At 38.7% G+C, this 27745-nt stretch overlaps 2 protein-coding genes across 2 annotated transcripts; one reads left to right on the forward strand and one right to left on the reverse strand.

Annotated features, from left to right (window-relative positions):
• Nucleotides 1-1368: 1368 nt before the first annotated feature.
• Nucleotides 1369-10319, forward strand: LOC145782081 (uncharacterized). Its single transcript, XM_082593818.1, has 10 exons — nucleotides 1369-1481; nucleotides 4051-4179; nucleotides 4713-4821; nucleotides 5247-5397; nucleotides 5760-5967; nucleotides 6396-6532; nucleotides 7189-7301; nucleotides 7615-8948; nucleotides 9156-9244; nucleotides 9495-10319. Exons 1-10 carry the CDS (start codon nucleotides 1428-1430, stop codon nucleotides 9907-9909), a joined length of 2739 nt encoding a protein of 912 aa, XP_082449944.1. The 5' UTR covers nucleotides 1369-1427; the 3' UTR covers nucleotides 9910-10319.
• An 889-nt stretch (nucleotides 10320-11208) lies between these two features.
• Nucleotides 11209-26517, reverse strand: LOC145781994 (uncharacterized). The gene is made up of 11 exons (XM_082593716.1): nucleotides 25870-26517; nucleotides 20630-20750; nucleotides 18484-18719; nucleotides 18293-18334; nucleotides 17793-17858; nucleotides 17357-17506; nucleotides 16860-16995; nucleotides 14931-15111; nucleotides 14317-14460; nucleotides 13506-13665; nucleotides 11209-13154 (listed from the first exon to the last, which is right to left on the reverse strand). The coding sequence occupies exons 1-11, from the start codon at nucleotides 26471-26473 to the stop codon at nucleotides 12790-12792; spliced, it is 2205 nt and encodes a 734-aa protein (XP_082449842.1). The 5' UTR covers nucleotides 26474-26517; the 3' UTR covers nucleotides 11209-12789.
• Between the last annotated feature and the right edge of the window lie 1228 nt (nucleotides 26518-27745).

A 27745-nucleotide genomic window follows, 5' to 3' on the forward strand; every position in this document is an offset into this window, starting at 1 on the left:
GAGAACACATGCTGAAATATGTGATAGGCTATATTTCCACCTTCCATTAAGTGGCAAAGCATTTATCCTATACACAAACTTAGAACCACGCATTGTCAAAACACGGTTGTTTACTTGGAAGTTTAATGTCATGGGTCAGCTTGACGATTTTCGGCTGCTTGGCTGAGTAATGAGAGCGCTGAGTAAGCACGCTGAGTGAGAGTGCTGAGTAACGAGAGCAAAGGACGTTTGTTCGACACCGCTCCAAAGCACGTTGCTGTGTTGATGAGATGATCACACAATGGGAGGAGCTTACTCAAAGACCACACGTCCTACTTCGACCCAATAACAATATGCTCTTTGCTGCTTCCAGTTGTCTGTTGTGTTAAATCGATAATACTTGTAGTGTATTTTGTCGCAGTGGGCGGAAAATATGACATTGTGATTATATACACGAGAAATGGCATATTTGTGGTTTGAGGTTCATATGGTAGAATTCAGATTGAAAACACTTTTAAACCCTGGCTATTATAAACTGTAGCATGTTTTTCGGTAATCGTGACATTTTGATGGGAATGCAAGCTTGTGAGGCCGCTTTGTAATTTTAATACTACACATCAAGGCGTCGCGACGCCCCATCAGGGAAAATCTGCATTCGTGAGAAAGAAAATGTGACAAAATCCCGCAAAGCTTGAAAGCGTGCATGAACAGTTTCTTGAGTTGCGAGGTACATACCTGCAAAGATACCACGCGCACAAAACTCAACATTGGTTTACGTTTTGGGGTGTTATTTTAATTGAATTCTATTTACAAGTATCCGCTTATGTATAAGTATCTTGGATATTTTGCACAACGAGTAATTGCATGAGATTGCAGCGAAACTATATGTGATTAGTTGTTGAAAGTTTCTAGTATAATGCATAATCAAAAGGCAAGTCTCTTTCTCATGAAAACGTTTAACAAAATAAAATTTGGCTGGAAAAAGCTACAAAGTTGAAAACAATTTCAACATGTTCGAAATTTCTGAAAACGATTGCTTTTTAATCAAGATCTGCCCCTCGCAAAAGCAAAACAAGACTCGCCAAAGCAAAACAAGACGAGGTGGTTTGTTTTTATCTTGTCGAGGTAATGCAGAAAGCTTATGTACTTGTTAGTTGATTAAAAATGAATACACTAGTGTTGAATTCCACGATGTAGTAATCTTCGATCCTGCCTAAAGCTTCAGCCCTAATCTCTTTCCAATTCACGTTACAGCACTGGGAAGCGCTGGAAGAAAAACGGCAATTCGGCGAAAAGGTAAACAGAGAAAAAAGCTGCCCTTTTTCACCGGTATTTGTGCCTCTCCGATGATTACAAAGGCGCTGCGCTTTAAAGATCATCAACATTTTCATGCAAGTTTTTTTGTCTTCTAGAGTGGCAGTTGAAGATAAGTTACCAAGATATCGGCAATGGTGTTTTTCGCAAAAATGGATCAAGGGAGCTACTCTATCGCACAGCCTCATGTAAGCAAGCTTGTTTCAGCATTTTACAACAGTCTTAAAAATAAAGCAATAATTCTATTTTTTATGATAACAAATTGTTTTTGTTTTAATGGTATCAGAAATTTTATTAAAACTTGTAATAAAACCTCATTAATGAGGGTAGTCAACAAAGTCGCAAAAATGAAACTACATAAACGAAAGAATGAGTCCGATTGACAATTAAGCATCAAGCACAGGGGTTATATAGTTTTAGAAATAAGTAAATGTTGTAACAGTCTGGAAGCAATGTGAATTGAATTTTGTTTGTGCTAAACAAAGGCTAAAAAATCCAAATTGCAGAAATTAAACTCACGTACATCAAGCGTTTCGAATAGCATGAAACATGAGCTTAGTTTCTGCTTTTTAGACTCTGTATTTTTTCTTCAAGATTTCAAAATCTTCAAACTTGGAATATTTTTGAGCGCTAGATATAATTTAACTTATTTCTACAAAGTTGTAGTAGTCAGAGTCACTCCGTTTTAGTTAATGTCTTCTACTTTATTCTGAATCGCAATGACCAATAATTGAACTTAAATTAACAAAAGTATTTTTGAATAGAGCAAACTTCTAACAAAAACATTCATAATCGTTCAGTAGTGGGAATTTTTGTCACTCCGTATTATCAAAAACTTTTTTGGAGGTTGAATGTTTCTTTTAAAAAAACACTTAAATACTATGAAAAGATTAGATTAAGGATTTAAACGTTTTCCACTTTTAAACCGGTTGCAAAAGGCAGGTTCAACAAGAGTATGGTTAGAATCCCTATTGTTTTCGTCACTGTTTGGGGCATAAAAACCACGTTTGTAGTGTGCTGGAAGTTTTGCTCACCAAACTGGGGTTTAAATTACTTTTAGATGACCCTACCCCGAGTATGATCATTACCTAGCCAGCATAATGTATTCTTACATCGATGCCAAATCACTCTGCAGACGTTGAGTCGATGTAAAAAGAACGAATTTACTCACCTGATGCAAGCTGTCTCTCATCATGCTGCACAGTGTACTAATAATAATAGTTAACTCTAACATACGCAGTAAAGTTTAAAGTGATATTTAAACTGATTTTTAAGTTTTTAATTTTCAATGCATTTTTAACACTTTTTACAAAATAACAGGTGTCGGTGTGACACGTGGCCATTATAGGCACTCGTGTCTTGCTGTGTTGGGTTTAGCGTATTTTAACGTGACTAGACTTTAAATTTATCAAGTTGATTACCCCAATAATGATAGGGCTTTCAATCATTAAAATAGTGAACATGCATTGATCATTGTTGCATCACTTTGAAAGTCCCAGGTGTCGCCATTCAGCTGCAAGTGACGCCTGTATTTTGCATGTCGGCTGGCATCTCGTCTACCAAGCAAATTTTGTAACTTTTTTTGATTAAATTAAAGCGATTATAACGTTTGATTAACGTATGAAAGCAATATCTGTGTATTGTGATAACATTGAACTCAGCGCAAGTCACTTACAGACTCCACCTGTGTGTATTTTTTCCTTGCAAGCGTCAACAATGAACTGTGTTGTTGATTTAATGGAGTGTTTTGTAAAAAGCTGGCGACAAACTCTATTTTTATGAGCACGGCTACAGATGCCTTGGTAATGCATAAAATTTTACATTGTTTGATTTTGCCTTGCAGCCTCTTGCCTGTGTCCCGTTTCAAATTTTGACAAGAAAACCTGAATAACTTACGGCTTATGAAATTTGTTTAATTTGTAACAGCCAAGCCACGATTATAAGAAATACAGTAGAACATTTGTACTTAAAGCAGAAAAGGAAAACCTATTTTTTACCCAGATATACAAACTTAGCTGAAGAAACTTTGTAATTTGTAAATGAATTCCGTTTTCTTTTTTTTAGCGTTTTTATCATACGATTACAACGATAAAAAAGCAGAACAACCTTTAAAGTGTTATATGCATGATGATTTTTAAACACGATAATTATCCTATGAATTATATAGGTTTATAATCGTAGTGTTTTGACATCAGAAACCGTCAATATACGTCATTTAAATCTCTAGGATTTGTTTAAATTTTTTGGTTTATGAACGAGCTCTTCAACATTCGTTTGATAAATTTTGAAAAAAAACAACATTTCTTGGGTGATATGATAAGATTCCAGATAATCCCGTTTGTTCAGTTGCTCAATTACGCTTCCTTTGCTTGACACCTCGGCTTAATGTTTGACAAAAATCTTAATCGTCAATACAGCCGACGAGTTGTTTACAGAGCTCGGATTTTGTATCTGTCGCTTGAACGGGCGTCTGTGTATCGGCTAGACCTATTACGTTGTAAAACTCTTGTTTGTTAGAAGTTTATAGCTAGCCAAGGTCAGGTACACATGTGATAAGAGTTAGTCAACCTGCAGCAAAACTGCAAATATTTGTTCTAGGATTGCATGTACTCAGGTGATAACCGATCTTCTTTTCACAGTAATTTGCTTTGCATCGGGTGATTCATTGCCCTATTGGACCAGCTGAGAACATGCGTACACGATCAGAAACTGATATTGCATTTTACAGTGGAAATTATTATTACATTATTTTTACAGGAAATGAAACATCACAAAATATTTTCTCTGGACAACCGTCAAGCCGATGTCAATCCCAATGTGTTTTTTGAAACTGCGCAGAGATATTCTTCGTTTTTCAGAGAATGGCCAGCTGTCAATCACAATCAGGTGGAATTAAACATACTATGGCTTGTTTATTTATTTCTAATAAAAACACTAATATTGGTAATCATAAAATTTCATAATTTCGGTTCTGAGAATGTGAAAACATAGTTAACTTTTGCGCAAATCATAAAACATAAAAATACAACGTAGTTTAACAGCATTTTTATGTGAATAATTTTGTTAGTGTGTTGTAACGCTAGCAGGGAAGAAGTGTAACCAATTGGTTTCGATATGACGCCGTTCATTTTATAACTATTAAATGTTATCAATTTTATTTGTACAAATTCAATTTTTCAAAGATTTGAGATGTCTATTTTGGGCTAATAGATGCATAAATTATTGATAGTATTCTATTTTAATATTTAGCCAACAGGCATCTAAGAGGTAATTCAAACGCTGAAAATAATTTTAAGCTTTGTCCACGTAACACTTGCACAAGTTGCTTGTAATGTTGAAGTGTTTACAAGTGGTGTTTTTAGACAAAACGCTTTAGCTTTTCAATTAAAATCGTCTAACACAGTGTCGCTGAATTACAGATATTTGGTCCAGATCAGAGCAATTCGTATTCACCAGAAAATTTAACTGCTTCGTCTAGTACTATACTGACCTCTCGCGGATGCCCTGTGGCACCGTTTGCCGCTACAAGTAAGCAGCAACTTTCTAACATAGACAAGTTACGTTACGAAAATCAATTTTTTACTTATGACAGTTTGTTTATACTTAAGCTATTCAAACTTCTTGGAAAAATTTATGCTGAAAAGTTTTTATAAATTCATATGCGGATACCCTGTTGTAACAGGCAAGCGCTGGATATTCCGTCGCTGTGTTTCGCTAGATGTAGCTTTTTGCAGTGACTCAGTGACTCATTAGACATTGATGATAAAGTCTATGCTGATATCTTGGCTTCAAAACCAGAATATAACTTATATTACGCCTTTCAAACTTGTTTCGGTTGATTTCTTCTTGGTAACAGTTTTGGCTTGTGCAACCAAACAGGCTAATGCTGAATACTGATGACATTGTTGCAAATTTCAAGTTTCAGTAAATCATGATTGTCTTCTAAATTTCAGGTTCACTTTCAAAGAATGCAAACCATGACATGCCTTACATTTCAAATCTTTCCAACGTATTTTCAAGACTTCCGCAAGCTATATCGCCACTTGGCTATCACTTCAACAACAATTGTCGTAAAAGTGAAATTTGTAAACAAGATGTCAAAAGGTACTTTGCTTTAACTTCGTCTGGCAACGTTATTGCAACGTCACTGCTTTGACAAGATTGTATTGTAAATAGCCTATAAGTGAGTTAACGAACATTCAAATGTTATGTACCCAATTTTTTGAAGTTTGTTTTCATTTCTAACTTGATTTGTATGAGGTAATTTAAATAGGCCTATATTATATTCAGGAGTGTTTAATTAAGAAAGGGTCTAACTTTTTCGTAACTTAAGCTTTTAACTACTTAACTCATCTTTTAACTAGGCCTACAATTTGTTTGTACCTTTCAATTGTCCAAACTATGGTAGTTATTTTTCTTGACCCCCACCAAAGAGACGTGTAGAATACAACGCTTATTTTTACCAGATTTGCTTGCGAAACTTGTGACAAGACATTTGTGGATGCTGTAAATCTTCAAAACCATGTTAGATGCTCGCATGCTGGCGCTAGAGCGCATCTGTGCTCGGAGTGCGGCAAAGCTTTTGGCACATCAAGTGGATTGAAACAACACCAACATATCCACAGCAGTGTTAAGCCGTTTATGTGCGAAGTTTGCCATAAATCATACACACAGGTAAGTCACGAAAATTTCTTTCATGCCAAAGACAGTTTGAAGTTTTTATCACTCGTCACAATAGTATCCGTTAGCCTACATATTTTCTATTAGCCGTGTAACTAGGAATTTATATCTTTTTCTACAAAAATCACCACATTCTGTTGTCCATGTACCTCGTCAACACCCCGCACGTTTTAACTAATGGATTTATAGTCGAGAAATGAGATCTACAATAGAATAACGTTATTTTCTCTTGCTACAGCACCAGAGTAATGAGTTATGTCATCATCTAACACTTATGCTATTTCAAGTCTTGAAGCTGTAATTTTTTGAAAACCTGGTTTCCTACTACGAAAGACAATTTTCCGCGTATTAAGATGCAGGCACTAGGGTTCCAAGATTCCGTTTCTGTAACAAAGGCTTCAACGGTGTCTTTGTTCTTATAGTTTAGCAACCTGTGCCGCCACCGGAGAATGCGCGCTGATTGTCGAACAAAAATGAGATGCAGGAAGTGTCGACAGTTGTTTCCAAACTCAGTTTCTCTCAACAAGCACTGTCGATTCTGCGCTAAAACTTTATCCAGGTAAATGAATGTTGAAAGCTTTTGAAGTGTACAACTACTTTATTCGATTGATAGGCTACAGTGTAGTTAAAATAAAATTTAAAATCGTAAAAAGGTAAATCTAATACTTTACTAATATTTCACAAACTATGTCTGCGTCCATTGTCAAAGCGAGAAGATGTGTATGACTACTAAGCACAAAATATCACCAAAGAATGAAATATTAAGCGGCTGAATGATAAAGGTGCTGAAACGCATGAAGTTCTGTCATGTACGGTCTTTGTTTGATACTAGCTACAGTGGGTGTAGTCCATTGCTGTTCATCGCTATCCAGGATGAATTTAATTTAGGCGTAATTGCTAAGGAAAAGGCAGCACATACAGAACAATTGGTCACCTCCATATGGTACCTTATCAATTCTCAACCCTTTAAACCTGGTGTAACACCATCATTATTCTTGCTTGCCGTGTTATTCATTGCATATGCAGACAAGGACCTAAACATAATCCTAAGTTGTCAGGGTTCTCCAATTATTTACAATAACGCCTTTATTTTTCTCTGTAGTAATTGGCATTCTTGATAGATAAAGTTCGTCGATTAAAAAAATCCTTACAATATTTTATCTCACATTTTTTTCGGATTTTATTCCTCATTAATCCAATAATTATTCTTGCTAGAAGTCCAACAAATAAATCTTCCAAGCTATCAGATGCAGTGGGGAAGAATAGATCTGACCGGAAAGCTGGGTCGCAGTCACCCAAGCCATTTAAAAATGTTCAACGAGGAAAAGGTAATAATTTCATGTGAATCCGATATTTAAAGTAGAATAGAAAAAGGAAAACTAGACGAAGTTACATATTGTTACACGTGACATGATCTAATTTAAAGCTTTGTTGACCATATAGCTTTAATCAATTTGATTGTTCACTTAACATTAACTAAGACTCAGATAAAAAAAAAACGTAAATTATGCAGCTGACAGTCTGGTAATGCTGTTAAGGATTTTAGATTTTAGGTCTGAGTTACCGTTTGACATATATTGACATAAAAGTAATACAGAATAATTGACATAAAATACAGCGAACAAATATATTTTATTTCAGATTTGAATTCTGCTGCAATGTCTAAGAGGGACATTTATCACGGGTTGCAACGATTGTATTCGTATTTCCCTGCATCGGAACATCGCTTTCCGTCGAGCTCAGCACACCCAAAACAAAACTTCATGACGATTTCTCAAGAAAAATCTACATGGAGGAATGACTTATATCCTCAAAAATTTCCACTGACATCTTCCAGAAGCTCCGCAGTCAATGTAAGCTTACAACGTAAGCCTAAGGCTAAGTCCGATGCGCAAGTGCAATGCAATGCCAAGCGCCTCGACGCTGCGTCAGTGTGTCAAGCCACTTCTCAGGCAAAAGTACTTTACCCGGATCCAAGCAGATTTGTCGGTTCTACGACCCCAGCAGTTTTCTCTGGCTCAGTGAAGCATTCTGACGTCCAAACCTCTTCTGATGCTCAGCCACGTGAAACTTCTCGTGATTACATTTGGAATCCTCTTCTGTCTCCACGTCTTATATCAAATAAATCTTCATCTAAATCTTCGCCAGTCTCTTCATCTGGAGGTAATCCTACAAATCCCACTTCTCGAGCAACTGCTGCTGCTATTGCCGCAGCTTACTTGTATCGCAGCTCAATGGAGAAAAGGGCTGAAAGTGTGTCTATCCTCAACCACCGTAACAATACTCTTCAGTTTGGACAGAAGCGTTCTGGAGTTGATGCACCAGTGCAAAAGTGCTTTCTGAACACCACACCTCAAAGTCAAGTAGAGGAGCAATGCAGCAGTAACAAACCGCTCGATTTAAGTTTAAATAAAGAAAAACGTGACAGTGAAGAAAAAATCACTCAGCAAGACGTCGCATCGAAGTCAGGTCTGGATTGGCAGTCATCGCTGGATTTAGTCTATCAATGTGGTCAGCAGTATGGATCAAAATCTGCATCCATGCCCACTTTGTCTTTACCAATGCCCAACGAAGCTTTGTACTCCAAAGCCTCTCCTCTTCCCAACATGCCCCTCTTCAGTTCTGAATGGCAGCAACAGTTCATGAAGCTTTATTCTCCATACTACAACTTATCAAGCATGTCTTCTTTTCAGCCGACTCTTGCTCAGTCGTCAATGCAGTTTTCTGGCGGCTGCTATGTTCCGGATTTATCTTGTAATCGGCTAGACAATGAACCCCAGAGCGATCAGCCTTTGAGCATGATGAGAGACCGTCACATTTGTAAGTTTTGTCACAAGGCGTTTCCTCGCCGAGCTAATTTAGCACGACACGAACGTATCCACACCGGAGAACAACCGTACATCTGCGAGTATTGCGAGAAAAGTTTCTCAATTTCTTCCAATATGCATCGTCACGTGAAGAATATCCATAACAAGGTGAGTGCGCAATCGATGGAGTTTCTATTCTGTCTCAGTATAGAAAATAACAGTCTTATCATGAGCCATATTTAGGCTATACTTTGACATGAAGTGGATTGATAAATTGTAATTTCTGGATACTGGGAATGTATAGCCTACAGAAAATAGATAACGGAGAAAGTAAAGTTTAATCTTAAAAATCTGGAATGGGACAATTTTTTCCAGGAGCGTCCATTCCCATGCAAAATATGTGATCGTCCATTCGGCCAACAAACCAATCTGGAACGTCATGTCCGCAATCATGAAAAGTATAGGTAAGCTACGGTATGGTCTATAAAAGTTGTCTATAGTAAAGTACACTGTCCGTAACAGTATAGAAATTGTTCAATTATGCAGGTGTAGAAGTTGTACAATACGCTTATATAGGCTACTCTTTTCATGTGATGTCGTGTTTTTTACTGTTGTGTACCCTACTAGTACACCTAAACCGCTTGAGCAAACAAGTAGTTATTTATTTATTACCGTTTAAAACATATGATTAATTAGAACATTATTTTCTTTCAGAAACTTTTCACCCAGCAACACCTCTCCAGTTGAATTCGAGTATCATGCGAGTGACAATAACAAGCAAAGTGATATCCGGAGCAATTCAACAGAAACGAGTCCATCGTCTTCTATTTTAAGCCACTACAAGCCCAACTTTCTGCCGTCTCGACGCTTATCAAGCTTCTCATCTACTGACTCGACTTTTGATCAAGTCAGTCTTTTCGGAACGTGGAAGCGCAAGTACAACTTTGAGGACGTCTCGCCTTCCAAGAAAATGGTCAGTTCTGACAACACAGGATCGGAGACCGACGACTCTGTGGGCATGCATTGTCCTCCCAGCTTGAGTGACAGCGCAGTCAAAAGTGCGACTGAAGGCTTGATGAGGCTCGGCAACCCAAACTGCATGGTTAGCTCTGAAGCAATTCAGACTTGAATCGTTTAATCATTTTGCTGAAAAATTGTCGTTTGTTAGCAACCTTTTTGCTACAACAAAAAACAGAACTTTTTTGCTCAGACTGCTTGTTCGTGTTATCTATCCCAGTGGTGTACAGAACATTGCTCTCTGGTGACCAGAGCACTGGGCCCAGCCAAAGTCGCACCGCGAATATATTTTATTTTCGTCTTAAGCATAAAATTTGAGAATTACAAAAAAATGGTGTTTTGGTTACGTTTTTATTGGTTGAAAATTCGTTTCAGCTCCCCTTGTTTTATTTGAAGTTGGTTTTCGATTTTTTATTGACTTAAGTTTTACAAACGCCATTGTGGCAGTTCCTTAGCAAAAAATTGCGTTTTGGTTCGTCGTGGACTGTTGTGTTTCTTTGTGTACATTACATTGTGATTCTCAAAAGATTGGGCCTTAATTCAGTTGGGAAAGTGGAAATCCCCAGCTTCGTGATTGCATCAATTGCTATGGTATAGAAAACTACCCGTCAGTTCATTAACCTACGTTACGTAATTGACGCCAAATTGAGCCTACGTTACGTAATTTGTTACGTTACGTTATGTTAACGTAGTTGACGCAAATTTAAACAAACATTTCATCAATTGAAAGAAAAACAAAGAACAGCACGTAGTTGGAAAATCGAATCACCAAAAGTAGCTAAGGGAGCAACTCCATAATGAAGTTGCACAAAATTTCTTAATGTTATGCAATTCAGTTAAAAACGGAGTTTAAAATACAAATATTCGTCAGTGCTGTAATTTATAATTTGGGGAGCATCTCCCAAAAAAACAAAATCGTGGGCTGTACCTGACTTGTAAAAGTTGTTTCTTTGTATCGCTTCAACGTCAACGAGAAACGATGTAAAGAGCAACTTGTGTAAGATCAGTTGCGCCACGTCTTTAAAGATACAAAATACACTGCGCTTGATCCGCTCAACTGTATTCAAGATCGAAAAGACTTGTGTTTGTAGTTGTCATAAAATTAGTTCATGATCGTCAATGAAATTGAATCTTATTAAAGAGCCAAAAATTTCCAACTTGAAAAAGACCGGACAAAAAAAGTGTTAAATCCCAAACAAAAACGAAGTTAGAATGAAGAATGATGTGGAAGCAAAAACTTTAATCTGTAGCGACGATCCATATTTGTAATATTTCTTATGTGGACAGCGCTGGGAACAATACGTTTTATTTAACAGCGACGACGAAAAGTAGCAAACTTCACCACCTATTCCAGCTAGCAAGAGCTGCAATTTTTACATTTTGGCTAAACACCTGGCTTTGCACAAAACCGAATAGTTCTATTCTCACTTTTGCAGCACAATTCTAGGACAGCTTACTATTTGGCTGCAATTGGCAACGTCAAGTGGCCGAAACAGCGTTTCTTGTAATAAAACTTTAGCTACTAAGTACTGAACATACCCAGTTATCCACCCAACAAATCAGTCATTGCAGACGTTGAACCAATGTAAAAAAGACTGTTTTGTTGGCCGGGCAAATGACACTTAACGAAGCTTTTCCAACTCCACAACAAGTGTAACCGCAATCGATTTAATCAAAAAAAATACACTTGAAGATAATGCAATTGTCACCATGGCATGAACGTGGAGAAATTAGTTGCCCAAAACGACGACAATCTTAGGCAGTGCTGGCTCCAACCGACATTTACTGGCTAAAGTTATAAAAACGTAGTTTGTACGTTGCCTTGTGATGTGGCACTGAATTCTTTGAGCTTAAAAATTTATGTGCAAATGTACAGCAGAACGTTTCGGCTGAAAGTCAAGTTTAATCCCATCGTTTGATGCTGCATAAACGCATAATTAATCAACATTATGTTACAGTTTGCAAAAAAACAGTCTAAAAATGCAAATAATCAAACTGATCGATCAGTCAAAGGTAGAAAGTCTCTGGATAAAGTTAGACCGTAGATCAACATCACGTCGCGATAATGCAAAGCAACAAAACTGGCGAGATTTTACTGAAATCTGGAAGATGATGCTTCCAGCTAGCAAAATCCACCATCTTTACATTGAGTAAACGCTTGTACTCGTTGTTCGTGGGAGCGCATTGTATCAGAGTGGCGCAGTGGTAGCGCATTAGGTTTGGAGTCGCATAATCTCATAATGATTCCCTGTCTGACCTTGAGCATGACACTTTGCACTAACCATTGACCTTATGCAGATTCAGCCAAAAAAAAAGTCGCTTTTTTGTTGGCTGGACTAGGCATGGTGCTCCACTGAGTGCGGCCTCTTTGCTCCTTCTGTAAAAAAGTGAAAATACAGTTTATCTATGGTTTCTGAAATTGAATTTTTCAGTACCACCGAGACAAAATCCGGCATACTTTTAAAGAGCGCTTTAAGTGTATTGCACAGAGAACCAGTACAAAGTATGATTTGTGTGTGCAATGCGCATACAACTGTCAAATGTTCGACAAGTTTTCCATCATAACAAGGCTTTTATAATCTGCCAATGCTGCATCGATCTGACGAAGTTAGATTTTGATCAATAAAAAAACCCGTATTGGTCTTGAGTTGCTGATAAGAACATTAAAGTGTCACATAGTATAATGTGAAAGGCGTAAACAAAAAAAGTCTGAATGCGCAAAAAGAGACGACGCATCACAACTCCACAACGCTGTAGAATGCATCGAAAAGTGAAGAGCCAAAGATTAAAAGTTAAACTTTTTTACTTCGGTAGCTCTGATGAGTGTACCAGCAAAAAAACAAAACAGAAGCATTGACCACATTGATCACTACTGAACGTGTACTTGTACCCTCGGCGATGACGTGCACTTGGAAGTGTATGACATTGTAGCTTCTATAGGGCAACACTGCAAGACAAGACTGGTTACAGGTAAAAATAACAAAAGTTAAAGTTAAGTCAATGGCATCTTGTTGCCTTCGATGCTTATTCCGACAGCACGCTGCATTTTCAAGTTTTTGCGCCTGTCAGCAAATGTTTTGATGTGTTTCTCCAGTCGTTCGTCTTTCTTTTGCTTTCCTCTCTTGAAGCCTGTCGGACGCTCTTCATCTTCTTCCTCGACGTTCCACTTGGGCCGGACGACATAGTCTTTGTTGGAAGGCATTGGGACTCGAGCCCGCATTACAAAACCACGTTCCCCGGGCCTCAGCTGCCCGGGTTCCGGCGCAGCTTCACCGCTTTTCTCGGCGTCGCTTCGACCGGAGCTCAGTTTGCGGCGCTTCGATTGCGGCATCTGGTCAAGATCACGCTGTTCTCTTTCTGTTATAAAAAGATAATGGAAAAAAATTAGACTTTCTTGTTGTTGATTGGATTGAATGGAATTTAGTTCAATCTGTGACTGCTGTGGTATAAAACTGATATGTCGTTGTGATACTTATCCAATTGGAATTTTCATCTTTTTTACATAACTGAAAAGACAATGAAGCGATTTATCACTCTCTGTTTGCACAAAAGCACCTCCGGTGTCGCCACCGACGTTACAACTCACAATCCTCTGTTTAAAGCAAAAATATCACAAAATTTAAATGTAAAAAAATCAAAAATTTACCAAACACCTGTGGATACAAAATCAAATTGAAACACGTCAAGCAATGAGCAGAGTCCACTCACCACCACGAGACATGCTTTTAAAGTTTTCGTTCAGGCCGAAAATCGGCCGCGACCACTTATTGATGAGGCGGCCGGCAGACTCTTTATGCTTTCGTATCTCTCGTGGATGTTTGAAAAGAACCATGATGGCTCGACCGATGCCGCTGGACTTCAGAGTTTCCTGTAGAGAAAAAAAACATTCAAAATGCGCTTCAAAAGAAACGTCGCTTGAGAAAAATCAACTATTAACTTTTATCAATTTAACATTTTTTTTTGTTCGTTTCGATCTAGTTTAGTGGCTCCCAACATTTTTTGAATGCTGACCTCTTATGTTGATTTTAAATATCTTGCGACACCCTCCCCGACCAACTATTTTTTTCTAAACAGCAAGATCAATATCGATGATCGTCACCCCTTTGGGGGTCGCAACCCCCAGGTTGGGAACAACTGGATTCTAGTTGCACTAATGAGTCCTAATGGATGAAAACCGGTTCTGCAAGATAAAATTTTATCGAAATACTTTTGTGAGTGATAGCCTAGCCAAATGATTTTAATGTTTAGACTTTAGGAGAAAAAAAACTATTGATTTGCCCCTTGAGAAAAGTTCAAAAAACAAGACGCTTTTGTTAGAAAAATGTTTATTCATAAAAATATTTCCTCTGGCTACAAGATCGTTAACTGCAACACTCGTCCGGTCTAAAACATCCACATTAGTGAGCAGAGAGTGAATTCTTACATGATTGTTGCTTTTTAAACACGCCTTTGGCGCAGAAACGTTACGTAATACAACATCATATCTACGCATGATAAGTATGGGAAAATAGATTCATACCGAGCTGATGGTAGGCAGGTCGTGCAGCACCCCCAAGAGTTCGGCTCTTATGCTGATGTGTGGGAGACTGCGGTCAGGCAGGAGTGTCAGCCAATCAGCAATGGCTGCAATCATCCCCATGTCGACAAAGGCTTCTTTTAAATCCTGAACGAAATAGAACGTGCATTAAAAGACAGAGAGTGAAGTAAAAAAGTCTCCAATCTAATTGCTATGAGTACTTCCCAGGCCCAGCAGTTGAAAATTCTTGCAAAGTGAACAGGAAGGCAAGGAAGCTGATCTTCATGTTTACCTCCAAGCATGTCATTGAGTACACACTCAAAGCCGTTCACGACAGGTGTCGAGCCGGTGTTTACGCAACCGATGTTATGAAACCTCACAGCCCAGCTCACTTTTAGTTGAGAACAACTCCCAGCAATTAGGTGTCACCACAAACTAACAGAGCTGTTCATAGTACAAGAAAGCAAAATATGATATCTGCTTTTCGTGCAGAGATAAGCAAGATATGAAAAGTAACAGAAGTTAAATTGACTTAGTCTACGCATAAAAGATGCGTAAACTAAATCTAAAGTAACCATTTTTAAGTAAAGAAAAAACTCTCTTGCCAAATTCTCGACCTGTTTCTTAAGATGCCGAACAACAGTGGGAAGCATTTTCAATTTGTTCAATGCTGGCTTCTTCATTTCGTTGGCCTCTCTGTCGGCAACTGCTGCTTCCCTCATCTTCGTGAGCATGGCGTTGATGATGTCATCCGCATCAGAAATAAAAGTTCCTCCGTCTTTTCGTCTTCGCCCCTTCCTTGAAGAGTAATCATAATTTGTTATTGCAGTTACACAAACATATATGTTTTAGCAACAATAAAAATTTGTGTATTACTTAGGGGTGTTCAATTTCGATTATTTGAATATTCGAAATTCAATTTATTTTCGATTTCCGAATTTCGATTTCGAATATCACAACTATTCACCAAACTGCAAAATGTGATTTTATTGAAAGAAACGACATGAAAATTTGCTAGAAAACGCGAAAAAAAGCCATGAAAATTTGCGAAAAAATAACACAAAATAACGTCTACAGCTCCAGGCCCATGTTGGTGTTTATGAACACAAGCTGATCGACATGGTCACCCGTCAGTCGGGATCTCAACTTCGTGACGATCAGGCCAGCTTTTGAAAACGATCGCTCCGCTGGAGCCGAGGTTGCTGGGATCCCAAACACTTCAAGTTCATTTTCACAGCAAGCGATTCACTGCCGCGACATTTCACTGCAGAATACAGAGGTTTCGACTCGAAAGCGACATCGAGTATGTTTGCAAGCGCATCAAGCTAAACGCACGCTCCGTCTACGTAAGCAAATTATGTTGTTTTGGGGTGCATTCGACATCTGATGACATTGAATCGACGCAAAATGGTAGATTTTTGCTATGTCCCAGGAAGCAAAATTAGTCATTTTTACATTGATTCAACGTCTGCAGACATTAAATCAATGTAAAAATGACAGATTTTGTTGTCTGGTGTTGAATTGTAGCATCGCAACTCGTTCTAGTGATTATTTATAGCGAAGCTGTTGCGGTTTGCATTCAAAAAATGTTTTCCTGCTGCCGATCGCTAGTTCATCTATTGTTTTATGTATCAATACAGCATAAAAAGTTGCCCACACACAGAAATATGCGCAGGCCCGTAGCCAGCCGGGGTAGCCAGACCGCAGAGCAGGGGGGGCTACTTTTTTTCAGGGGGGCCTTGCCCCCCCTGAAAAAAATTTCTCCTCCCTTGGCATAATCTCAATATTCTCGGGCAAAAGTTACAATTATAATGATTTTGCATATTTAAATTTGTTCGGCCCCCCCCCTAAAAAAGTTGTCCCCCTTGCTCTGCGGTCTGGCTACCCCTTGCTCTGCGGTCTGGCTACGGCTCTGCCCCCACGGCTTAGGCGCCTATGGATTCGGTAAAAAATGGATAAAACTGCGACAAAGCTCAGCCTACACTTTCTGCTATTGCACAACCTAGCTATCTTTATTCTTGAGAAATTTGGCAATAAAAATGCCAACCTGGCATCCCTGGTGCAGGACTGGCCGTTGGACCCGCGAGAGCGTGTGATAGTCACGTGATCGACGATGCGCATGCGTCGAAGTCTTTTTTCGCTTGCAAAATGAGACAAGACAGATTTCGCGCCACTCGCGTTACTTTCAACCGCGTTCAGCCGAAAGGGCGGCTATAATTTCGAATATGTCCGACTTGAATAACGAATTTCGAATATCACCATAATCGAAATCGAATCGAAAATCGAAATTGAACACCCCTAGTATTACTTAGCCTTTTGTTCTCAGCACAAGATGACGCGGTGCTGAGGAACAAACCACGTCATCCACGGTTGCACCATCCTGCATCCTCCAAATGAAGTGGAAGGTCTGCTGGTCTGTGATGATGAGACCAAAGACTAGCTGCTATCTAGTAGCATTTCAGTAAAAATTGGTGAAGGGTACCCCCTTCGACTTCACCGGTTGATAGGAAGAAACGCTAGATGATGTGATATGAATTCTTTCTTACCTTTCGTCTTTCTTCCTTTGGAGCATAACGTCAAAATCATAAACCATTCCACCAGATCCTTTATCTCCGTCCCTTACTCCTTCATCTGAAGAGGAGTCCTCTTGCCGGGAGGAGGTTGGCTTCTTGGATGAAACATCTGTCACAAATAAACTGATTGACCACATCCATCATAACAAAACCGTGGCGGAATGTAATGCTGACCAACTTTAGATCTTTGTTTTACAAACTCAGAAAAAAGATGAACTGGTATATCAATAAAAACTTTTCCAGCGCATATCCGTTCGAAGTTTGTCCCACCCTTGTGTATTTGCGTTGACGCCATTTTATCGTTTCAAACTTTTTTTCAGACTTAAAGCATGGCGGTAGAAAGAGTACGATGAGACAAACCAAAATACTAATTTTTTTTTAGAAAAAAGTACATTTTTTAAAAACACAAAGCAAAACGTTCTGTTTATAAACTGTTACCGTATTGTTACGTTCAGAGCATCTTTACTCACCATCGTCCTCCTCGTCCGATGAAGAGATGACAGCACCAAGTGATTTGTTCTTTTTCATGGCACTTGACTCCTCTTCACCAAAACCAGTAAACTCTTCATCTTCATCATCACTCTTCCCAAAAATGTCAGCGATGAGATCGCCCACGCCCTCTGAAAGATCACAGGACACAGAAATTGAATTTCTTGCTCACCCATCCGCAAATGCAATTTTTTAATCATAAGAAGCTTGGAGCCCATAAAAATAAGATATTCTTCTGTGCTTACAGCCAGACGTATTAAGGCTTGAAGTACGCAGCTAAATCCATAACACTTCTGTCCAGAAAGCAAAAATTTGTTCTAAAATCCAAACCTCGTAAACTTATCATGGGCTTTAATGCAGACGCTCAACTTCATAAAAACCCTGTTGGTCACAACTCAAATATAATATGCATCTCACCCTTTTCTTTGTCTTCATCACTGTCCGAGTCAAGTATTCGAGCAGCAGCTTCGTCGCTTGGTTTCTCTAAAGCAGTTATGGAGAAAAAATTAGAGCAACGACTGAATTACTGTAAGGAAATGAAACTAATATAAACGCTGCAGAATCAAACAGCAGTGCAGTTAAGAGAGAAGAAAAGATGGTGAAGAAAAGATACTTTTTAGGTAGTGGAGTGAATATTCAGACGTTCAATGTTTTCAAAAAACGGAACCAAGCAACATATAGAGTAACCTGTACGCACAAGGTGAGATACGGTAGTAATAATGAAAGCAGGTTGATGCAATTTCGATCATACTCTCTGAGCTACATGTGCGGACGGTGCGTTCTTGCTTTAGGCATATAGGCTAGATGTCCATGACGAAATGCTAATTTTCGATTGAATTTCGACCATAATCGACCAAAATTGACAAATTTAAATTGCTATTGCTCGACGTTTTCATAAACACCAAACTAATATTTACCATTGTCCTTCTTATAGAGCTCATCATCCTCTTCGTCCGAATCTGTAAAGTTTGCAAAAAAAATGAATTGTAAGTAAAATTGCACATGAACGAAAGTCTATTGGAAAGTATTCGGTTAACTTAAAATTGATTCAGCTCATATGACATTCCTTATAGTAACAAAAGTATCTAAAATAATTATGCCTCGGTACCTCTAAGGTCGTAGTCCGACATATGATCAAGTTTGGTGTCCTCTTCAATTGCTTCCTCCTCATCTACCTCGTTCTCACTATCAGATTCATGTTGTGCTACATTTTCGTCTTCCCCTTCTTCGTCCGGTTGATCTTCTTCAACCTCTACTACATCTTCATAATCGTCATCCTCCGCAGGTGATTTGTTCTCTTCAGAATCATGAAAATTTTCATCAGCCGCATCATCATGGGAGATTCTGAGGATGAAAAAATGCTGTAGTTGCTCATGTGAACATTTCTGTACAGTAACAACTTTACGCAACATAATTGCTAATGATATTCAATAAAAAATATTTAAATGCTTTGATCACACTGTCATACAAACATTTTTTATACGAAACCTCAAAATAAGTACAATTAGCTGAATTTGGGCCACTGATATTAAGTCTGCAATCAGACTTTTCTCTATCACATCAAGTTTTCGAGATACGGGCAGTCGGGCATATACCAAATTTTGCTATTTTCAGCATATAAGAAGTCAAAATTTGAATTTAAGAGTCAAAAAAAATTATAAAGTCACCATTGCTTTCAGCATATTCACGCAGCTGTTATATATCTCAAACATAGGCGCCGGGTTTTGAAAATTGCCGGGGGGGCAAACTTTCTAGCCGACTGATTGCTTACATTCAAAATGCTGATGTTTGTTTGTCAGCATTGATGTTTGTTTGCGTCTATCTGCCATTGTATATCGCCAAGCTTTATAATGTAGGCTCAGGCCTCGAAATTCACGGCGGATATGTCCGCCGTCACAGCATGTGATGTCCGCGGGAAGTACCATCTAGATCGGTCATATTTGTCCGCCGAGAAATAGCGATACAAATCGTCATTGCATAGCACGAACAATTATTGCAATTTGCAATAATATATTTTCCAGCGCATTCTAGAGCGCATCTAGAAAATGTGAATACTGTATCCCTTAGCTTTCATTCAAGGAGGAAAACTTTCGATTTTTGCGTTGCTTCAAGGATTGATGACATTGAATCAGCGTAACAAAGGTGAATTCTTCGCTAAGAATCGATAGGAGTACAGGTACTTCTACACTAATCTCGCGCAATTTAGTTCAAGTTTTACGTCACAATATCTGGCTTTGATCTCCGAGTAATAATGATACGGCAAGGTTGGTTACTAAATTAGATTATACGAGTAGGCTATTCCAGCAAGATGCAACAAAATTTGTTAAGTTTTGGTATTACAGTAAGAAAGAAAAGACCCAAGAAAAATTCACTTTCGCTCACATGACACGCAAAAATAAACTTAAAGGAAAAAGCCTGTGAAACTTTGCACAGCAGAAAATAGTAGCATCATTGTAGAAATTTTCCGACTCCTGCCCAGAGTATTGTGACGCAATGAGCCATACGACCTCGTTCGGGGGAAGTTAATCAGTTATGTGACGTATTGACCAGCTACACGGCGCTTTGACTCTTCAAGCGCAAGTCGTTGGTCTGATGAAAGCCTTTCAGAGTGACTTTACTGATTTTTTAAAAAGCCTTCAAAAACCGTAGTTATAAATAGTTCTGAAATGGCGAAGATTTATCAATATAAAGTGATTAAGCATGACGATCGACGGCTAAAACTGGTGTGTCCGCCGTGAGACCTGATTTGTCCGCCGAGATAGCTGCTCAGACCGGACGGCGGACACGTTTGTCCGCCGTCAACAAAAACGAATTTCGAGGCCTGTAGGCTACTTCGAATTATATGCTAGTCACTTTGAACTTTAGCTCTTAATACGCGTAGATACTAAACTGAGCTAACTGCACCTCGTTATTGACACTCCCAAGAAAAACAAAGCAGAAGAAATCAAGAAAAACGTTTTTCAATCATTGTTACAATGCTTCAACGGCACCATGCTGGCGTTTATCAGCTACCGTACTTCTGTTTCTTTTGTTATCTTAGGATCAGCGCTCTTGTTGCAACAAGTAGATCTTTTAATTGAGATCGATCTGCAATGAAGGTCAAACTAACGCAAATTTGAACTTAGAAACATTTGCTTTAGGATTTTTTAAAAAATAATTTGTGGGGGGGCAGCCACCCCGAGCTAAATTCACAGGGGGGCCCCCCCGGAGTCGGCGCCTATGATCTCAAAGCTCTAGATCCTAACTAAACTTACATTTCTTCTGAGGTATCTCCAACAGTTGGATAAGACTCTTCTTGATCATAATGTATATTTTCAGGGTCATCAATATCTTCATTATCAACTGCTTTATGTTGTTGAACATTGTCCTTGGGATCTAAGCAAACATAGAGGTTTTAGAGAATAACTATATTTGATGTAATTCGCTCTGCTTGAAATTTTGCTTGGCATTGAGCAATTTTTGTAGTATTAATAGTAATCATTGTTTATATATGTCATACTTGTTATGCGCACATTCATGATAGACAAGTATTGTAGCCTATTCGAGCACATCTTGTAAATTACGAGCAATGGTGTTGGCAGTGTGAATGAGTGGTGACTGGTGATAATATCTCAATGATGCTTGGAAAACCTTATTTTGCAACCTATCGAAAGCATATACACCACTGTATCTTGGTACAACACTTAATGAAATGCTTGAAGGGGAAAGCAAAGATTAGCTATGCAATAATTGAGTTTCGCTTTTAGCAGCATGATCGACTGAGCGTTGCTTACTTCACAATGTAGATTGTAGATGGTAACGACTTGTTTTAGCCTGATGCTGCGAGTTCGTTGTGGTATTGTCATTTGAAATTTATTGAAAATTATCATTTAGAATCTCCATTATATACTCCATATGGAAAAAAAAATTCGTTAAAAATAAAGGGAAAAGCATATTGGAGTTATGTGCGCTTGCAATATTGTATGGCAGCGAGACATGGGTGCTAAGAGAGAGTGAATTTGCAATTCTGAGAACAGAAAGGGCAATGGTGACAGCAATGTGTGGGGAAAAAAACAGGAGGGAGAACAAAACTGAAGAACAGATGGATATGCCAGAGATGAGGGAGACTATTGAACAACTTGTAAAGGCAAATGAAGTAAGATGAAATGGAAATTTACTAAGGAGGGAGGAAGGAAGTTTTCTTCGAAAGACATTGACTTTGAAGGTTGATGGAAAGAGGAAACGGGGACAACCAAAAACAACATGGAAGGAACAGGTGAAGAATGAGGCAGATAAAGTCAGACTGGAGGAAAACGATGCGATGGATAGAATGAGATGGAAAATAAAAGTGAAGGCAATTGTTGCAAGAAAAGAATCGGTCACCCTGTGGAGGGTCTGCTACTATTCGGTGAGTCCGATTCGGTGAGTTCCTAACCTCTAACCCTAAAACAGCAATGATAATTAGGCTACGGTACCCAATAATGTAAAAAAAAAAATTGAAAAAAATCACCGAATAGGGATCGGACTCACCAAATCGGACTCACCGAAACGGGCCATTCTGCCCTGGGGATGGGGACACAACCAAATTTGGATGATGAAGATGACTACACTAGAATTAATGTCTGTACAGATATTTTGCAAAGTTTTATCTAAATTGACTTTTATGAGTTCAAGATAACTAAAGTAAGATTGACAACCAAATATTTTATTTCAATTAATTAAGTTATTAAGTTATCTAGGCTACTGTATTATTTATATACATATATCATAAAAAAGCATATATATCTATGTGAGACGACTTTAAGGTCAAAACAGTGGCGTCTTTGTCTGCAGTTAAATATATGACATATATATACGCAGAGATGGGCAAGATCACCAGTATTGGTGATCTTGAAGATCAAGATCACCAAGAATAGGTGATCTTGAAGATCAAGATCACCAAACTATGTGATCTTGAAAATCAAGATCGTGATCTTGAAGATCAAGATCACTTTCAAGATCACTTTTTGTATACTTGAAAAAAAAATGAAGTTTTTGTTCAGTGATGTTGCAAAAAATAATTACTATATGCAACCTGGGTAAAGGTATATAGTTGGTATTGCTAACTTTTACTTTTAACTACTCGATCGCTGGCCTAAGAATTGTGATAAGTTAGTGACTGTTGCTATTAGGCCTATCAATTGTTGATGTAGTTTGCGTAGAATCGCAACGTCACACCCAAGGCGGAGGTTAATTACAGTAGTTCTGAAAAAGTCGCAAAATTTGCAATTAGTTTTATACGTTTTATTTATAATAAATAAATAAAAATAAACTTTGAACTGCATCATTTTTTACCAAATTTTTGTCTGGTTCATGTGGGAGTTTTTATTCGAGTCACTAAGCAGTTTTAACTTTCACTGTATTATGTCAATGTTTATTGCACCATTTACCTATCTGGCAACCTTGATGCTGTTGTCTGCTATCAAAAAAGTTCAGAGGCCTGCGATCAGACAAACCGCTCCATACTCAGACCCTAAACTGGCTAAACAAGTCTTGGTCTGGTTGATTTGCTGCAATAAACCACTTTACATGACCAAAGTCGGCGTCCTAGAGTCCAGATTTTTTAACGCCGCCATTCTAGAGTTTTGAAACATCTAAAATTGGGTCAAAGAAAGAAAATATTTTTTTTAAATTTACACATGGAAATTGTGAACAAAGTTAAATCATTTTTTATTACACGTCAACATAAAGTACACGGTAGTTGACTTCTTTATTACGATCAACACAGAAAACTTTTTAAATTTTGAAATGGCAACACTGACCAGATTAGACGGTGACTTTAAATCGTCTTTTGTTGGACACATATCATATTAACAGTGGCTTAATGTTAGTAGTTGCCACTAACTGCTTTGTACAGTACGAGTTCTAAAAAAATGCCTCTATTTAGGAAGTAAAATTCAATTTTAAAGTGATCTTGATCTTATTGTTCTTCAAGATCAAGATCACCAAAAAAAAAGTGATCTTGAAGATCAAGATCAAGACCACGATCTTGATCTTCAAGATCACTTGTGATCTTCAAGATCAAGATCACGCCCATCTCTGTATATACGTACAATCGTACATAAAGTAACTATAGTTGCAACTCTTCTAAAAATCTCAACAGCTTGTTTTGCATTCATTGAGATCCTCAAAAGGCGGTCCCACGAATTACCCATAAGTACCCATAAGCACCATAAGTACCCATAAGCCCCATAAGTCGCGTCGAATTACCCATAAGTACCCATAAGTCGCGTCGAATTACCCATACGCCCCATAAGTCGCGTCGAATTACCCATAAGCCCCATAAGTCGCGTCGAATTACCCATAAGCCCCGTAAGTCGCGTCGAATTACCCGTAAGCCCCATAAGTCGCGTCGAATTACCCATAGGCACCATAAGTAGCATTGAATTACATAGAAGTAACGTCGAATTACCCATAAGCCTGTATAGTGTAGAGTGTAGTCTATAGCCGTCTAGAAGCCTAGTAGTCGGCTGCATAGCCGAGTGGTGAGGAGCACGGGCTGGGCGTTCCAAAATATAGTTCGACACCGCTCAAGAGCAGGACACTTGAAGGCATGCCTAAAGGTGGACACAAAGATTGGCTTCGTTGCCATCCCGTCCGCTTATGTGTAATCTGCAGTTTGCTGCAGCAGATGGAGTGTTTTGTCCGATAAAACACCTTGACATTGGGCAATTTTCCCTATGAACCAGGTGACTGCAGCATAGCAATCGTTCTCGCACTCAGCTAGAGACTTAATTCTTGCTTTGAACTTGATAATTAAAGAAAAAAAAGAATAATGGCAAGGGTGGGAATCAAACCGTGTCACCAAATTCAATAGCCTTTGCCTTAACCACTCAGTCACGCAGGCGCTCTTAAAATTTTCGCTTAATTTGTTTATATGGGTAATGTTTCGAGAACGCTCACAATATTATCAGTTTAGTTTGTTTTTATTTCTGACCATCACAACGAAAAAACAATACACGACAAACTTAGCACAGATCTATAAAAGGTAGAAGCGACAAAACGCGGACGTTATAACGTGCACGATACCAAAGCCTGCAGATTACATATACGCTGACATGAGGCGTAAGTAATTCCACGTTGCTTATGGGTAATTCGACGCGACTTATGGGGCATTTGGGTAATTCGACGCAACTTACGGGGCTTATGGGTAATTCGACGCGACTTATGGGGCTTATGGGTAATTCGACTCGCGTCGAATTACCCATAAGTCGCGTCGAATTACCCATAAGCAACGTGGAATTACTTACGCCTTCATGTCAGCGTATATGTAATCTGCAAGTCGCTGTTGCGACTTGCGATCGTGTCACTTAAACTGATTGTCCTGCTTTGGTATCATGCACGTTATAACGTCCGCGTTTTGTCGCTTCTACCCTTTATAGACCTCTGCTAAGTTTGTCGTATATTGTTTTTTCGTTGTGATGGTTAGAAATAAAAACAAACTAAACTGATAATATTGTGAACGTTCTCGAAACATTACCCATATAAACCAAATTAAGCGAAGATTTCACGAGCTCTTGCGTGGCTGAGTGGTTAAGGCAAAGGCTATTGAATTTGGTGACACGGGTTTGATTCCCACCCTTGCCATTATTCTTTTTTTCTTTAATTATCAAGTTCAAAACAAGAATTAAGTCTCTAGCTGAGTGCGAGAACGATTGCTATGCTGCAGTCACCTGGTTCATAGGGAAAATTGCCCAATGTTAAGGTGTTTTATCGGACAAAACACTCCATCTGCTGCAGCAAACTGCAGATTACACATAAGCGGACGGGAAGGCAACGAAGCCAATCTTCGTGTCCACCTTTAGGCATGCCTTCAAGTGTCCTGCTCTTGAGCGGTGTCGAACTATATTTTGGAACGCCCAGCCCGTGCTCCTCACCACTCGGCTATGCAGCCGACTACTAGGCTTCTAGACGGCTATAGACTACACTCTACACTATACAGGCTTATGGGTAATTCGACGTTACTTCTATGTAATTCAATGCTACTTATGGTGCCTATGGGTAATTCGACGCGACTTATGGGGCTTACGGGTAATTCGACGCGACTTACGGGGCTTATGGGTAATTCGACGCGACTTACGGGGCTTATGGGTAATTCGACGCGACTTATGGGGCTTATGGGTAATTCGACGTGACTTATGGGGCTTATGGGTAATTCGACGCTACTTATGGGGCTTATGGGTAATTTGACGCGACTTATGGGGCTTATGGGTAATTCGACGCGACTTATGGGTAATTCGACGCGACTTATGGTGCTTATGGGTACTTATGGGGCTTATGGGTAATTCGTGGGACCCTCAAAAGGTTCTTATTCAAATTTCAAATAGGATTGTGTAAATAAATGTATATGCATTGTTAACGAGTCCAATGAAAACAAAGCTTAAAATTTGTTTTAAACAAAGCTTTGTGAGTTATTAGTTATATATATATATATTGTGTTTATTCTAATGCAAAAAAGATGGATTTCAACAATTACCATATGTGGCTTCATGTTCATCTTCTATAACTTCTTCTTCAGCATTATCATATTGGATTTCTTCAAAGCTTGCATCATGAAGCTCTTCAGTATCTACTTCATTTTTATGTACATCTTCAACATCACCCTCCTGGTCTACTGTATTCTCTTCTTGTGACTCTTCACCAACACTACCATCTTCTTCTTTGTAAGCAACAAAATTTTCATCATCTGAAGTTTGCTCTGGATAATGCTCAACTTCCTCGTCATTTATTTCTTCTTGTTGATCTTCATATAAAATTTCTTCACTTTGTTGTTCAAGGTCGTTTTGATCTACATCCTGCTCATCATTATCTTCCTGAACAATATCTTCATCTTCGGCAACTTTCTCAGACTGTTCTTCATGGTTATCCATTGGATGCTCAAACGAAATTTGTTCTTCACTGGCTTCAACATCTTCTTCAACAAATTGTTCTTCCTGTTCCATTCCAGAACCATCATCATTCATAACTTCATTTTCCCCAGCAGCAGTTTGTTCATAAACGATCTCATTTCCTTCATCATCTTCTTGTTGCTCATAGCTGTCTTGAAAGAGCTCGTCACTGTCATTTAAAACAGAATCCATTCTACTAATTAATAATCACCTGCTAAAATTTCTACATAAAGATAATGACAATCTAAAATGAAGGGGAATAGTATCAAATAGTAGGCCAGCCCTGTTAGCTCAGTGGATATGCGCCCGACTCAAGATCAAGCAAGATTTGGTTCTTGAGATGTGAGTGCTTGAGCAAGGCATTTTGAGACTGCTCTCCATTCAGCGACACCTAGCCAAGTCGATGGAATAATTCCCCAGCAACAACACTTCAACAATTCAAAACACCACTCTGTCAATCTCGGTAACCAGGCCTGTGTCAGTGCTTCAGCAAGTATGCAAAACTGCCAGGATTAAGCTCTCAAAGAAGCTTTCCCAATCTGAGGATAAAGATGAAATCAATCAATCAATATGATTTGAAAAAGTGAAGAGGATTGGTTGACTTTAAAATGTTAGCTTTGCACCTTATTAGATAACACAGCATGGTATAGAAATTTCCAAATAGAAAATAGCATATTTAAAAGTAGAGGTTTAATAACTTAAAAAAAGCAAAAAGTATATACCGTATATATAATGTATTTACATTCAACACATAAAAAGTTTTACATTACCCAATTACAGTTTGTAAGATGTTGAATTAGTGGAGTGTGATATGTTTAGTTGCTGTACTGTAACTGGATTCTATAAGACTCAGAAGCTATGATTATCTCATACAGGCCTCTAAGCTTCCAGTAGCCATGAGGTCCATGACCACCGAGAAGTCGTTAAATGGCCTTTGAAACTACCGTGCTGATAGGCCATGTTTGGTTCACAAGCTTCACAAGCATGTTCACAAGCATGTTTGGTTCACAATAGATCACTCTATATGGTTAGGGTAAAAGTTAGCGGAAACTGCGGAAAAATGTTTGTGGAAACTGCAATCAGCGAGGGTTAGGGTTAGAGCATAGATTACTCTATGGTTAGAGTTAGGGTAAGCGGAAACTGCGGTTAGCGGAAACTGCGAAAAAATGTTTGCGGAAACTGCGATCAGCGAGGGTTAGAGCAAAGATTACTCTATGGTTAGGGTAAAAGCGGAAACTGCAGAAAAATGTTTGTGGAAACTGCGATCAGCGAGGGTTAGGGTTAGAGCATAGATTACTCTATGGTTAGAAATTAGGGTAAGGGTTAACGGAAACTGCGAAAAAAATTTTGTGGAAACTGCGATCAGCGAGGGTTAGAGTTTGAGCATAGGTTACTCTATGGTTAGGGTTAGCGGAAACTGCGGAAAAGTGTTTGCGGAAACTGCGATCAGCGGACTTCGGTTTT

The sequence above is a fragment of the Aplidium turbinatum genome, chromosome 13, assembly GCF_918807975.1.
Source record: "Aplidium turbinatum chromosome 13, kaAplTurb1.1, whole genome shotgun sequence".
NCBI lineage: Eukaryota > Metazoa > Chordata > Ascidiacea > Aplousobranchia > Polyclinidae > Aplidium > Aplidium turbinatum.

Excerpts from the sequence above, each read along its gene's own strand:
- LOC145782081 (XM_082593818.1), top strand. The coding sequence starts at position 1,428 with ATGGTGTTTTTCGCAAAAATGGATCAAGGGAGCTACTCTATCGCACAG. Across the intron at positions 4,822-5,246 it reads GGCACCGTTTGCCGCTACAA|GTTCACTTTCAAAGAATGCA; the intron begins GTAAGCAGCAAC and ends TCTAAATTTCAG. Across the intron at positions 5,968-6,395 it reads GCCATAAATCATACACACAG|TTTAGCAACCTGTGCCGCCA; the intron begins GTAAGTCACGAA and ends TTGTTCTTATAG.
- LOC145781994 (XM_082593716.1), bottom strand. The coding sequence starts at position 26,473 with ATGGATTCTGTTTTAAATGACAGTGACGAGCTCTTTCAAGACAGCTAT. Across the intron at positions 15,112-16,859 it reads CAAAGGAAGAAAGACGAAAG|GAAGGGGCGAAGACGAAAAG; the intron begins GTAAGAAAGAAT and ends TTACTCTTCAAG. Across the intron at positions 13,155-13,505 it reads TAAAAGCATGTCTCGTGGTG|AAAGAGAACAGCGTGATCTT; the intron begins GTGAGTGGACTC and ends TTTTTATAACAG.